The sequence below is a fragment of the Tachyglossus aculeatus genome, unplaced genomic scaffold (assembly GCF_015852505.1).
Source record: "Tachyglossus aculeatus isolate mTacAcu1 unplaced genomic scaffold, mTacAcu1.pri scaffold_12_arrow_ctg1, whole genome shotgun sequence".
Taxonomy (NCBI): Eukaryota; Metazoa; Chordata; class Mammalia; order Monotremata; family Tachyglossidae; genus Tachyglossus; species Tachyglossus aculeatus.
The window spans coordinates 782650-797086 of NW_024044858.1; the positions used below are offsets into that span (position 1 = coordinate 782650).

The 14437-nt window shown below is 54.6% G+C and overlaps 1 protein-coding gene across 1 annotated transcript; it reads left to right on the top strand.

Annotated features, from left to right (window-relative positions):
* Nucleotides 1–2039: 2039 nt before the first annotated feature.
* Nucleotides 2040–4420, top strand: LOC119922879 (protein AMBP-like). Its single transcript, XM_038742478.1, has 5 exons — nt 2040–2217; nt 2324–2497; nt 2713–2769; nt 3243–3321; nt 4369–4420. Exons 1-5 carry the CDS (start codon nt 2118–2120, stop codon nt 4418–4420), a joined length of 462 nt encoding a protein of 153 aa, XP_038598406.1. The 5' UTR covers nt 2040–2117.
* Nucleotides 4421–14437: the final 10017 nt, after the last annotated feature.

The window sequence follows — 14437 nt, forward strand, 5'->3', positions numbered from 1 at the left end:
TCTCCATCCAAACCGCTACCCTGCTCGTTCAAGCTCTCACCCTATCCCATCTGGATTACTGCATCAGCCTCCTCTCTGATCTCCCATCCTCCTGTCTCTCCCCACTTCAATCCATACTTCACGCTGCTGCCCGGATCGTCTTTGTCCAGAAATGCTCTGGGCATGTTACTCCCCTCCTCAAAAATCTCCAGTGGCTACCCATCAACCTACACATCAGACAAAAACTCCTCACCCTGGGCTTCAAGGCTGTCCATTGCCTCACCCCCTCCTCCCTCACTTCCCTTCTCTCCTTCTCCAGCACAGCCCGCACCCTCCGCCCCTCTGCCGCTAATCTCCTCACGGTGCCTCATTCTTGCCCGTCCCGCCGTCGACCCCCAGCCCATGTCATCCCCCGGGCCTGGAATGCCCTCCCTCTGCCCATCCGCCAAGCTAGCTCTCTTCCTCCCTTCAAAGCCCTACTGAGAGCTCACCTCCTCCAGGAGGCCTTCCCAGACTGAGCCCCTTCCTTCCTCTCCCCCTCCATCCCCCCATCTTACCTCCTTCCGTTCCCCACAGCACCTGTATATATGTTTATATGTCTGTACATATTTATTACTCTATTTATTCATTTTACTTGTACCTATCTATTCTATTTATTTTATTTTGTTCGTATGTTTGGTTTTGTACCTACCCAACAGTGGGCTCACAGTCTAGAAGGGGGAGACAGAGAACAAAACAAATTAACAAAATAAAATAAATACAATAGATATGTACAAGTAAAATAAATGGAGTAATAAATATGTACAAACATATATACAGGTGCTGTGAGGAAGGGAAGGAGCTAAGGCTGGGGGGATGGAGAGGGGGAGGAGGGGGAGGAGGGGGAGAGGAAGGAGGGGGCTCAGTCTGGGAAGGCCTTACTACTAATAATAATTGTGGTATTTGTTAAGCACCGGGGTAGATACAAGATGATCGGGTTGGTTATAGGCCCTATCGCATGTGGGGCTCACAGTCTTCACCCCCAATTTACAGATCAGATAGCTGAGGCACAGGGAAGGTTAGCAACTTGCCCAAGGCCACACAGCAAGACAAACGGCAGGGCTGAGATTAGAACCCAGGTCCTCCGACTCGCAGGACCGTTACCCCACCTCACCTATTACTCCCTCCTCATCGATCCTCCTCGACTGTCCTGAAAATTTCTTCCCTTCCTCTGCCTCTTCTCTCCATTCTTGGGCAGCACGGGCTTTATATAGGCCTTCCCCTCCTCTCCCTCCCTCCTGCCGAAAAGGGACCGTTCAGAGCAGAGGGCAACAGGTGTTCCCCTCTGCTCTCGCTCCCAGTAGTCTCAAATTCAAATCAATCAATCATATTTATTGAGCGCTATGTGCAGAGCACTGTACTAAGCGCTTGGGAAGTACAAATTGGCCACATAGGGAGACGGTCCCTACCCAACACTGGGCTCACAGTCTAAGAGGGGGAGACAGAGAACAAAACCAAACGTACTAACAAAATAAAATAAATAAAATCCCCACTCCACCCGCTTCGGCAGACTAATGGTTAGAGCTGCAGCCAGCTCTCCGGTGTCTGCACCCAGCGCTCGGGCCCTGGGAACGAGGGGTTCCTCCCTGCCTCGTCTCCCCGACCCCCCTACTCGCCTTCCCACCCCAACATCACCGCCCTGGAACTCACCAACCTTATCAGCACAAACTGAAACCTGAAACATCAATTGTATTTATTGAGCGCTTACTGTGTGCAGAGCACTGGACTGAGCGCTTGGGAAGTACAAGTCGGCAACGGATGGAGACGGTCCCTACCCGCCAACGGTATGCCCACCAGGGAGGTGGGGGGGCTGGAGGGAGTTCGATGGGGACGTAAACTTTGGGGCACCAGTGAGTGGGGACGGGGTGGGGGCACCCCATCCAGGAGAGGTTGGGTCAGGTGCCCAGGCTGACTTGAGGGGGGGCGCGGAACGGAGAAAATCACCTTCCTCCTTTGAAAGATGGGGGAACGGGCTCTGGTTCCGCCGGCCGTTTCTTTCTTCCTCCTCTCCTCCCAGGTCCTGAGTGCGAAGACGCAGTGGGGCAGGCCCGGGGTCAAGGGGCGTTGCATTGGACGTACAACCGGCCTGCAGCCTCTTCATGCCGCTCCCGGGCAGCTCCGGCGGCAACGCCTTCAGCTCGGAGATGGAGGGTCTGAGTCGCTGCTCCCCCCGCTACCAGGAACTGTACCCTAAGGGGGGTGAGTGAAGGGGTCACGGAAGGAGCCTCCTCTCCCGGGGTTCCCGGGGGCTGAGTTGAGGGTGGCGGCGGGAATAATCTGACCTCTGACCATCCCCGTTCTACAGCGAGTGCGTGCCGCTTGCCCGTGGAGCGGGGCCCGTGCCGGGCGCCGATCCTGAGTTGGCGCTACGACCCCCAGCACCAGGCCTTTGACTCCTTCTTCTACGGCGGCTGCGGTGGAAATGGGAACCGCTTCTCTTCCCCCAGCCTCTGCATCCAGACCTGCGTGACCGAGAAAGGTGGGGGCCGGAGACCGCTGGCGGGAGGGCGGGGGCTACGGGCGGGCCCAGTGGGCGAGTGGACACCCATGATGGGTGGTCCCCAGGCCGACGGAGACACGAAGGGCTAGGACACCTAGCAACCGGCCTCGGGTTCGGGGAGGATGGACCTGGCAGAGGACGGGGGCAGGTGGTTGAGGAGAAGGGTGCCCGCCTGACACTTGGTATCCCCTTAGGGAAGTCAGGGGCCCAACCGGACAGGAATGAGAAAGTGGTGTCTGACGTGGATGAAGGTGACAACCAATTCCACCCCCTTCTCTTCACGCCCATTCCTTTAGCCCCCACCATACCGCATCCCTGTCCCCCACGCCTGCATCCACTCTCTTCTCCATCCCTCGCTCGTCGCCCCGGTAGCCGTTCTCTACCTGCTGCTCCGGATCCCGCTTCTGGTGGGGATACCAGCGTGTGCCGGGGAGGAGCCCTGAGCCACTGCACAGAGGGGGAGCTGGGAGGGCCCGGAGGGTACATTTGGTCTCAGATACAAGCAAGACGCTCCTCCCTGACGCAGGAACAGGTTGAACAGTCCGGGGGGAGCGGCATCTGGGGCTGAATCCAAGAGAATCAAGAATCTGGGTTCAAGCTGTCCACCCTCACCTGATCCGGCTAAGTGTGACGGGGTAAAAGGGAAAGGAGAAGTTGCGGTGGGATCTGTTGGCGTTCTAGAACCGATTTCCCGCACCCTGCCGACCTCCCTGTCCCCTGCCAGGTTTTATCACTGCCATCTTCTGCAGCTGCCCGTTTGCTGTTGCCTCCGTCATCGGCCTCACCCTCTTCTTCCTCCAGAAGTGAGTGACGGGAGTGGGGTCATCATCATCGATCGTATTTATCGAGCACTTACTGTGTGCAGAGCGCTTGGGAAGTACAAGTTGGTAACATATAGAGACAGTCCCTACCCAGCAGTGGGCTCACAGTCTAAAAGATGTGATGACGAAAAAACCGTTAGCAAGGCTGGCAAGGTTGAGAAGCAGTGTGGCTTAGCGGAGAGAGCCCGGGCCTGGTCGTGGGTTCTAATCCCAGCTCCGCCACTTGTCAGCTGTGTGACACTGGGCAAGTCACTCAGCTTCTCTATGCCTCAGTTACCTCATCTAGAAAATGGGGATTAAGGCTGTAAGCCCCACGTGGGACAACCTGCTTACCTTATATCTACCCCAGAGCTTAGAGCAGTGCTTACAGCAGTCCTTCTCCTCCTCCTGACACACACACTCAATCAATCAATCGTATTTATTAAGCGTTTACTGTGTGCAGAGCACTGCACTAAGCGCCTGGGAAGTACAAGTCGGCAACACATAGAGACAGTCCCTACCCAACAGCGGGCTCACAGTCTAGAAGGGGGACTAGACTAGACACCCCACCCCTCCGCTTGGCACATTAACAAAAATCATAATTATCATTATTATTATTATTACGGATTTTGGCAGGACAGGTTGTTGTGGAGAAAACACGGCCATAGAGTCGCTATGACTCGGAAAGGACTCGACGGCACTTGATAATGATAATAAGGTGATAATAATAATAATAATAATAATAGTAATGATGATGTGGCTGGCCCTTTTTATGGGGTCTCCCCTCACGCAACCCCCTTAGCTCATTTTGGCCTCCTCTTTGCTTCTTCTCTGGCCTGTTCTCGTCCCGATCTCTCCTCATCTTTCCCACTGCTAACTCCAACCCCACCTTATCCAGGGCTCCAGGAGCTCGGAGGAAGAAGGGCACGTGGGGAAATCAATGCAGCGGACTTGGTTGGAGGGAAAGTGGAAGACGTTGAATTTCCCTCACCCTGGGTCTACCCCGTCCCCATCTTCCCAACACCTGGCTGTGCCCTCTGATCGCTGCAGGAAGAAGCAGAAGTCCGGGGAGTCTCGGGGCAAAGAGTTGGAGTTGGAGTGAATGCAGGGAACGGGCTCCTTGCCCACACTCCGACTGCTGAAATCCCACCCTGCCCAATAGATTTGCATCGATCACAGAGAAGGATCCAGATAATAAAGTGGCATACTTCAGGAGAACGACTGTGTCCCTTTGTGGCTATCCTGGGGGGAGAAGGGGCCTCCCTCTCACAGCAACGGCAAGATTGGGTCAAGAACTGCCCCCTCCCCTGCCCCTCTTTTTCCCACCCCAAGTCCCTCCCCTCTGAGCTTCCGTTGCCAGGCATCCAGGATGGGTCCCCACCTAAGCGAGCCTCATCCCCCCCGTCGTTTCAATCGATCAATCCGTGGCATTTACTGAGCGCCTGCTGTTTGCGGAACACCGTACTAGGCCCTCGGTGGATCGTGTCCTCTCCTGTCTTTCTGCCACTTGGTAAAACCTGTCGGTCGGGAGAGCAGGGGCGGGAGGCCTGAGAAGGGTAGGACGATGATGCCCTTCATCTGCCCGGAGGCCCGGGGCTCCCACGCGACCCCGGCCCGGCCCCGCTCAGTCACCCTGCTCGGGGACAGTGCCAAGTCCCGGCCTTCCGGGCCACGGTTCCCAGTCCGGCTCCGATCGCCGTTGGTCCCGTAGCTCCCGGGTCCCCATTCGGGGACCACCTCCCGCTTCCCAGCTGGATCCAGATTTGTAGGTGGCCTCGCAAATTTGCTTTCCATCTGGACCCGACGTCCAATCAATCAATCGTATTTATTGAGCGCTTACTATGTGCAGAGCACTGTACTAAGCGCTTGGGAAGTACAAATTGGCATCACATAGAGACAGTCCCTACCCAACAGTGGGCTCACAGTCTAAAAGGGGGAGACAGAGAACAGAACCAAACATACCAACAAAATAAAATAAGTAGGATAGAAATGTACAAGTAAAATAAATAAATAGAGTAATAAATATGTACAACCATATATACATATATACAGGTGCTGGGGGGAAGGGAAGGAGGTAAGACGGGGGGATGGAGAGGGGGACGAGGGGGAGAGGAAAGAAGGGGCTCAGTCTGGGAAGGCCTCCTGGAGGAGGTGAGCTCTCAGCAGGGCCTTGAAGGGAGGAAGAGAGCTAGCTTGGCGGATGGGCAGAGGGAGGGCATTCCAGGCACGGGGGATGACATGGTCCAGGGGTCGATGGCGGGACAGGCGAGAGCGAGGTACGGTGAGGAGATTAGCGGCAGAGGAGCGGAGGGTGCGGGCTGGGCAGTAGAAGGAGAGAAGGGAGGTGAGGTAGGAGGGGGCGAGGTGTTGGAGAGCCTTGAAGCCCAGGGGGAGGAGTTTCTGCCTGATGCGCAGATTGATCGGTAGCCATTGGAGGTTTTTGAGGAGGGGAGTAATATGTCCAGAGCGTTTCTGGACAAAGATAATCCGGGCAGCAGCATGAAGTCCAGAGAGCTAGGTGACGCTTACGGGCACAGGCCCGGACCCGGGCACCCGCAGCCATCTTCTCTTTACTGTTTGCCCAGAGGGTGAGGCCGGGCCCGTCACGGGTAATCTCTCCCCAAGGACACCAGCCCTGCAGCTCCGGCCCCCTGGACGCCCTCACGCTATCCTCAGCCCCCTCCCCGCCCCGGGCAACCAGGGTCCCGAGATTCCCGGGGCCGGGGCTCCCCAGGACACGGGCCGTGGGAAGGGCCCCAGCTGCCTCGTGGGAACCGAACACCTGCCAGTCCGCGTGGAGCGCAGTGGCCGCACGAAGCCCGGCCAGACCCTCGGTCTCGGGGCAGAACCGAGTCACGATGGAGCCCGTGCGGTCGCCGCTGCCCCTGCTCCTGGTGGCGCTGGCCCTGGGGCCTGGCACGGGGGAGGTCGTGCCCGGCTTCTCCCAGGTCCCGGCCTGTGCCCACTTCTTCTTCCAGGCTCGGGAACCCGAGGGCTTCGCGGCGGCGAATGTCACCCACCTGTGTCAGCGCTTGCGGGGCAGGTACTTCTACGCCACGCTCTACGCGCTCACCCTGCGCCTGCCCCTCTACTCTGCCTACATCTTGGAGAATTCAACCACCTCGCGGCCCAACATCAACTCACGCAACTGGTTCCTGGAGCCCATGGTACGGTCCAGCCCCCTTCCCCACTCTCCCACCCAAACCTGCTTCTTCCTTCCCTCCTACTCCCATCCCCCCTAACTGAACGCCTGATACAGCCCCCCAACCTTCCCGGGAAGCAGCGTGGCCTACTGGGATAGAGCATGGCCCGGAAATCGGAAGGACCTAATCCTGGATCCGCCACTTGTCTGCCGTGTGACCTTGGGAAAGTCACTTCGCTTCCTCTGTAAACTGGGGATTAATACTGCGTCCAACCCGGTTATCTTGTATATACCCCGGTGCTTAGAACAGCGCCTGACCCGAAGTAAGCGCTTAATATCATCATCGTCGTCATTACTATTCATTCATTCACCCTCATCATCGTCATTATTATTACCCCGGAGGCAGTGTGGCCTAGTGGAAACAGCCCGGGTCTAGTTGTCAAGAAGACCTGGGTTCTAATCCTAACTTTGCCATTTGCCTGCCATGGGACTTTGGAAAGTCACCTAACTTCTCTGTGCCTCAGTTTCCTCTTCCACAGGGGCCGTCTCTATACGTTGCCGACTCGTACTTCCCAAGCGCTTAGTACAGTGCTCTGCACACAGTAAGCGCTCAATAAATACGATTGAATGAATGAGTGAATGGGAATCCAATACCCGTTCTCCCTCCTACTTAGACGTTGAGTCCCATGTAACCTGAACCTGATATATGTTGCCAATTTGTACTTCCCAAGCGCTTAGTCCAGTGCTCTGCACACAGTAAGCGCTCCATAAATACGATTGAATGAATGAGTGAATGGGAATCCAATACCCGTCCTCCCTCCTACTTAGACGTTGAGTCCCATGTAACCTGAACCTGATATATGTTGCCAATTTGTACTTCCCAAGCGCTTAGTCCAGTGCTCTGCACATAGTAAGCGCTCAATAAATACGATTGATGATGATGATGATGATTACCGTGTACCCCCGTACTTAGTACAGCCCTTGGGGCATATTAAGCGGTTATTGAGCCCACTGCTGGGTAGGGACTGTCTCTATATGTTGCCAACTTGTACTTCCCAAGCGCTTAGTACAGTGCCCTGCACACAGTAAGCGCTCAATAAATACGATTGATTGATGAATTCGCTTGGCGCTTAGAACAGCGCTGTGCACATAGGAAGCGCTTAATAAATGCCATCATTATTATTAATTCATTGCCCTCACCCACCGAACCCAAAGGAGTCCCCGCCCCGGCCCGGTGACACCTAGACCGTCCTCTAGCCTGCAAGCTCACTGCGGGCAGGGAATGTCACTGTTTATTCTTGTACTGTACTCTCCCAAGCGCTTAGTACAGTGTTCTGCACACAGTAAGCGCTTAAGAAATACGACTGGGTGATCGAATGAATACCCGCCGCCTCCTCAAAGCGCTGTCTGTTGCAGTAGCAGAAGTGGTGGTGATAGCGTCGATTAAGCGCTTACAGCGGGCAGGGCGCGGTACTGAGTGCTGGGAAGGGCCACGCGGCTGAGAAACTGCCACGGTCCCTGCACTGCCCTTCCCTTTCTAGGAATCTCTTCCCTCTCTAGGGAAGCAGCACGGCTCACTGGTGAGAGCCCGGGCTTTGGAGTCGGGGGTCACAGGTTCAAATCCCGACTCCGCCAACTGTCAGCTGTGGGACTTGGGGCGAGTCGCTTCACTTCTCTGGGCCTCAGTTCCCTCACCTGCAAAATGGGGATGAAGACGGTGAGCCCCCCATGGGACCGCCTGACCACCTTGTAACCTCCCCAGCGCTTAGAACGGTGCGTTGCAGGCCCCGCTGAGAGCTCCCCTCCTCCAGGAGGCCTTCCCAGACTGAGCCCCTTCCTTCCTCTCCCCCTCGCCCCCCTCTCCATCGCCCCCCATCTTACCTCCTTCCCTTCCCCACAGCACCTGTATATATTTATGACTCTGTACACATCTATTCTATTTAATTTTGTTAGTATGCTTGGTTTCGTTCTCCGTCTCCCCCTTTTAGACAGTGAGCCCACCGTTGGGTAGGGACCGTCTCTATACGTTGCCAATTTGTACCTCCCAAGCGCTTCGTCCAGTGCTCTGCACATAGTAAGCGCTTAAGAAATACGATCGATCGATGATGATGATGACCTCTCCCCCTTCGGTCCACCCTTCCCTGGCCCTCACCCGTCCACCGTCCTCAGTTAGCAGGGCTGCCGCTGCCGGACATGGAATCGCCGTCATCCCCGCGGCTCCAGGGGCAGCTGGGCCCGCTGGAACGGAGCCAGGCGGTGGACGGGGACTTCCGCGGCTCGGGCCTGTCCCGCGGCCACCTGAACCCGAGCGGCCACCACGGCGGCGAGGCCCAGCTTGCCACCTTCGCCTACAGCAACGTGGCCCCGCAGGACGAGAAGTTCAACGGCGGCCCGTGGGCCCGCTACGAGGCCTGGCTGCGGGACGCGCTCCTGCCGGCCTGCGCCGTGGCCCACGTGCTGACGGGGGTGATGCCTTCCGGGGCCCGGCCCGGGGAAGGCGCCTGGCTCCGGGACCGGGTCAACGTGCCCTCGGTCTTCTGGAGCGCCGTGTGCTGCTCCTCGCCCGCCGGCGGGGCTCGATCCCACGCCCGCTTGGCAGCCAACTCGCCGGCGGCCCAGGTCCACGCGGTCCCTCTGCCCGAGCTCGAGCACCGCCTGGCTCGGGCTTTCGGGGAGCCCGTGCGCCTCTTCCCCGCCGGCTGCCCGGACCCCGACGGGCCCCTGCCGCCCCAATAAAGCCCATCCCGAGGCTCGGACTCCGTCTGCCTGCCTGCCCGCCCGGAGGGCACCGGGGAGGGCGAGGGTGGGCGGGCACCGAACCTCCGCGGGGTCCTCCAGCCCGACGCGCCGAGGGCCCGGGCTCGGGTTCTCATCCCGGCTCCGCCGCGCGACCCACTTCACCGACTGCGGGGCTCGCGGTCCTCATCCCCATTTTACAGGCGGAACTGAGGCCCGGAGATGTGAGGTGGCTCGCCCAAGGTCCCACAGCTCGCAGGCGGTGGAGTCGGGATTTGACCGCGGACTCCAAAGCCCGAGCTCTTGCCGCTGAACCACACTGCTCCTCTAGACTGTACTATGCTATACTGTGATATACGACATACTATCCCGTTCCCAAGCGCTTGGCGCAGTGCTCTACGCACTGTAAGCGCTCAATAAATGCGATTGATGATGATGAATAAAAAAATATGATTGAATGAACGATACAGTCCCCAAAGCTATGGGGGCAACCTGATCGCCTTGTAACCCCCCAGCGCTTAGAACAGTGCTTTGCACATAGTAAGCGCTTAATAAATGCCATTATTATTACTCTCTGGGCCTCAGTTCCCTCGTCTGTCAAATGGGGATGAGGACCGTGAGCCCCACGTGGGACATCCTGCTTACCCTGTCTCTCCCCCAGCGCTTAGAACGGTGCTTGGCACCTAGTAAACACTTCACAAGTACCATAATAATAATAATTATTATTATTCTCTGGGCCTCAGTTCCCTCGTCTGGAAAATGGGGATGAGGACCGTGAGCCCCACGTGGGACATCCTGCTTACCCTGTCTCTCCCCCAGCGCTTAGAACGGTGCTTGGCACCTAGTAAGCGCTTCACAAGTACCATAATAATAATTATTATTATTCTCTGGGCCTCAGTTCCCTCGTCTGTCAAATGGGGATGAGGACCGTAAGCCCCTCGTGGGACAACCTGCTTACCTTGTATCTCCCCCAGCGCTTAGAACAGTGCTTGGCACTTAGTAAGCGCCTCACAAGTACCATAATAATAATAATAATTATTCTCTGGGCCTCAGTTCCCTCGTCTGTCAAATGGGGATGAGGACCGTGAGCACCACGTGGGACAACCTGCTTACCTTGTATCTCCCCCAGCGCTTAGAACAGTGCTTGGCACATACCAAGCACTTAATAATAATAATAATGGCATTTATTAAGCACTTACTATGTGCCCAGCACTGTTCTAGGCGCTGGGGAGGTTACAAGGCGATCAGGTGGTCCCACGGGGGGCTCACAGTCTTCATCCCCATTTTACAGGCGAGGGAACTGAGGCCCAGAGAAGTGAAGTGACTTGCCCAGAGTCACACAGCTGACAATGGTCGGAGCCGGGATTTGAACCCATGATCTCTGACTCCAAAGCCCGGGCTCTTCCCGCTGAGCCACGCTGCTTAACGAATGCCATCATTATTAAAGCAGCGTGGCTCAGTGGAAAGAGCCCGGGCTTGGGACTCAGAGGGCGCGGGTTCTAATCCCGACTCCACCGCTTGTCTGCTGTGTGACTTTGGGCAAGTCGCTTCACTTCTCTGGGCCTCAGTGACCTCATCTGGAAAATGGGGATGAAGACTGGGAGCCCCACGTGGGACAACCTAATCACCCCGTCTCCTCTTCAGCGCTCAGAACAGTGCTTTGCACATAGTAAGCGCTTAATACGAGAAGCAGCGTGGCTCGGTGGAAAGAGCACAGGCTTTGGAGTCAGAGGTCATGGGTACAAATCCTGTCTCCGACCATTACCAGCTGTGTGACTTTGGGCAAGTCACTTCATTCTTTCAATCGTATTTATTGAGCGCTTACTGTGTGCACAGCACTGTATTAAGCGCTTGGGAAGTACAAGTTGACAACATACAGAGACGGTCCCTACCCAACAACGGGCTCACAGTCTAAAAGGGGGGAAACAGACGACAAAACATGTGGACAGGAGTCAAGTGGGCCTCAGTTCCCTCATCTGTCAAATGGGGATGAAGACTGTGAGCCCCCTGTGGGACAACCTGATCACCTTGTAACCTCCCCAGCGCTTAGAACAGAGAAGCAGCGTGGCTCAGTGGAAAGAGCACAGGTTTTGGAGTCACAGGTCATGGGTTCAAATCCCGGCTCTGCTAATTGTCAGCTGTGTGACTTTGGGCAAGTCACTTAATTTCTCTGGGCCTCAGCTACCTCATCTGTAAAATGGGGATTAAAACTGTGAGCCCCCCATGGGACAACCAGATCACCTTGTAACCTCCCCAGCGCTTAGAACAGTGCTTTGCACATAGTAAGTGCTTAACAAATACCATTATTATTATTATTATTATTATTAGTAGTAGTAGTAGTAAGCACTTATGAGAAGCAGCGTGGCTCAGTCAAAAGAGCCCGGGCTTTGCAGTCAGAAGTCATGGGTTCAAATCCCAGCTCCACCACTTGCCAGCTGTGTGACTTTGGGCAAGTCACTTCACTTCTCTGGGCCTCAGTTCCCTCATCTGTAAGATGGGGATTAAGACTGTGAGCCCCCCGTGGGACAACCTGATCACCTTGTAACCTTCCCAGTGCATAGAACAGTGCTTTGCACATAGTAAGCGCTTAACAAATACCATTATTATTATTATTAGTAGTAGTAAGCACTTATGAGAAGCAGCGTGGCTCAGTGGAAAGAGCCCGGGCTTTGGAGTCAGAAGTCATGGGTTCGAATCCCAGCTCCGCCAATTGTCAGCTGTGTGACTTGGGACACACCACTTCACTTCTCTGGGCCTCAGTTCCCTCATCTGTAAAATGGGGATGAAGACTGTGAGCCCCTCATGGGACAACCTGATCGCCTTGTAACCACCCCAGCGCATAGAACGGTGCTTTGCACATAGTAAGCGCTTAACAAATACCATTATTATTATTAGTAGTAAGCACTTATGAAAAGCAGCGTGGCTCAGTGGAAAGAGCCCGGGCTTTGGAGTCAGAAGTCATGGGTTCGAATCCCAGCTCCGCCAATTGTCAGCTGTGTGACTTGGGACACACCACTTCACTTCTCTGGGCCTCAGTTCCCTCATCTGTAAAATGGGGATGAAGACTGTGAGCCCCTCATGGGACAACCTGATCGCCTTGTAACCTCCCCAGCGCATAGAACGGTGCTTTGCACATAGTAAGCGCTTAACAAATACCATTATTATTATTATTAGTAGTAAGCACTTATGAGAAGTAGCGTGGCTCAGTGGAAAGAGCCCGGGCTTTGGAGTCAGAGGTCATGGGTTCAAATCCCAGCTCCACCACTTGCCAGCTGTGTGACTTTGGGCAAGTCACTTCACTTCTCTGGGCCTCAGTTCCCTCATCTGTAAAATGGGGATGAATACTGTGAGCCCCCCGTGGGACAACCTGATCACCTTGTAACCTCCCCAGCGCACAGAACAGTGCTTTGCACCTAGTAAGCGCTTAACAAATACCATTATTATTATTATTATTAGTAGTAGTAAGCACTTATGAGAAGCAGCGTGGCTCAGTCAAAAGAGCCCGGGCTTTGGAGTCAGAAGTCATGGGTTCAAATCCCAGCTCCACCACTTGCCAGCTGTGTGACTTTGGGCAAGTCACTTCACTGGGCCTCAGTTCCCTCATCTGTAAAATGGGGATGAAGACTGTGAGCCCCCCGTGGGACAACCTGATCGCCTTGTAACCTCCCCAGTGCATAGAACAGTGCTTGGTACATAGTAAGCGCTTAACAAATACCATTATTATTAGTAGTAGTAGTAAGTAGTAAGTAGTAGTGGTAGTAAGCACTTATGAGAAGCAGCATGGCTCAGTGGAAAGAGCCCGGGCTTTGGAGTCAGAGGTCATGGGTTCAAATCCCAGCTCCACCACTTGCCAGCTGTGTGACTTTGGGCAAGTCACTTCACTGGGCCTCAGTTCCCTCATCTGTAAAATGGGGATGAATACTGTGAGCCCCCCGTGGGACAACCTGATCACCTTGTAACCTCCCCAGCGCACAGAACAGTGCTTTGCACCTAGTAAGCGCTTAACAAATACCATTATTATTATTATTAGTAGTAGTAGTAAGCACTTATGAGAAGCAGCGTGGCTCAGTCAAAAGAGCCCGGGCTTTGGAGTCAGAAGTCATGGGTTCAAATCCCAGCTCCACCACTTGCCAGCTGTGTGACTTTGGGCAAGTCACTTCACTGGGCCTCAGTTCCCTCATCTGTAAAATGGGGATGAAGACTGTGAGCCCCCCGTGGGACAACCTGATCGCCTTGTAACCTCCCCAGTGCATAGAACAGTGCTTGGTACATAGTAAGCGCTTAACAAATACCATTATTATTAGTAGTAGTAGTAAGTAGTAAGTAGTAGTGGTAGTAAGCACTTATGAGAAGCAGCATGGCTCAGTGGAAAGAGCCCGGGCTTTGGAGTCAGAGGTCATGGGTTCAAATCCCAGCTCCACCACTTGCCAGCTGTGTGACTTTGGGCAAGTCACTTCACTGGGCCTCAGTTCCCTCATCTGTAAAATGGGGATGAAGATTGTGAGCCCCCCGTGGGACAACCTGATCGCCTTGTAACCTCTCCAGTGCACAGAACAGTGCTTTGCACATAGTAAGCGCTTAACAAATACCATTATTATTATTAGTAGCAGTAGTAGTAAGCACTTATGAGAAGCAGCGTGGCTCAGTGGAAAGAGCCCGGGCTTTGGAGTCAGAGGTCAGGGGTTCAAACCCCGGCTCTGCCAACTGTCAGCTGTGTGACTTTGGGAAAATCACTTCACTTCTCTGGGCCTCAGTTACCTCATCTGTAAAATGGGGATTAGTGGGACAACCTGATCACCTTGTAACCTCCCCAGTGCTTAGAACAGCGCTTTACACATACCATACCATACACATACACATACCAGCGCTTAACAAATACCATTATTATTATTAGCAGCAATAATAACGATGGCATTTATTAAGCAGTAGTAAGCACTTATGAGAAGCAGCGTGGCTCAGTGGAAAGAGCCCGGGCTTTGGAGTCAGAAGTCATGGGTTCGAATCCCGGCTCCGCCAACTGTCAGCTGTGTGACTTGGGGCAAATCACTTCACTTCCCTGGGCCTCAGTGACCTCATCTGTAAAATGGGGATTAGTGGGACAACCTGATCACCTTGTAACCTCCCCAGCGCATAGAACAGTGCTTTGCACAGAGTAAGCGCTTAACAAATACCATTATTATTATTAGCAGTAATAATAACGATGGCATTTATTAAGCAGTAGTAGTAAGCACTTATGAGAAG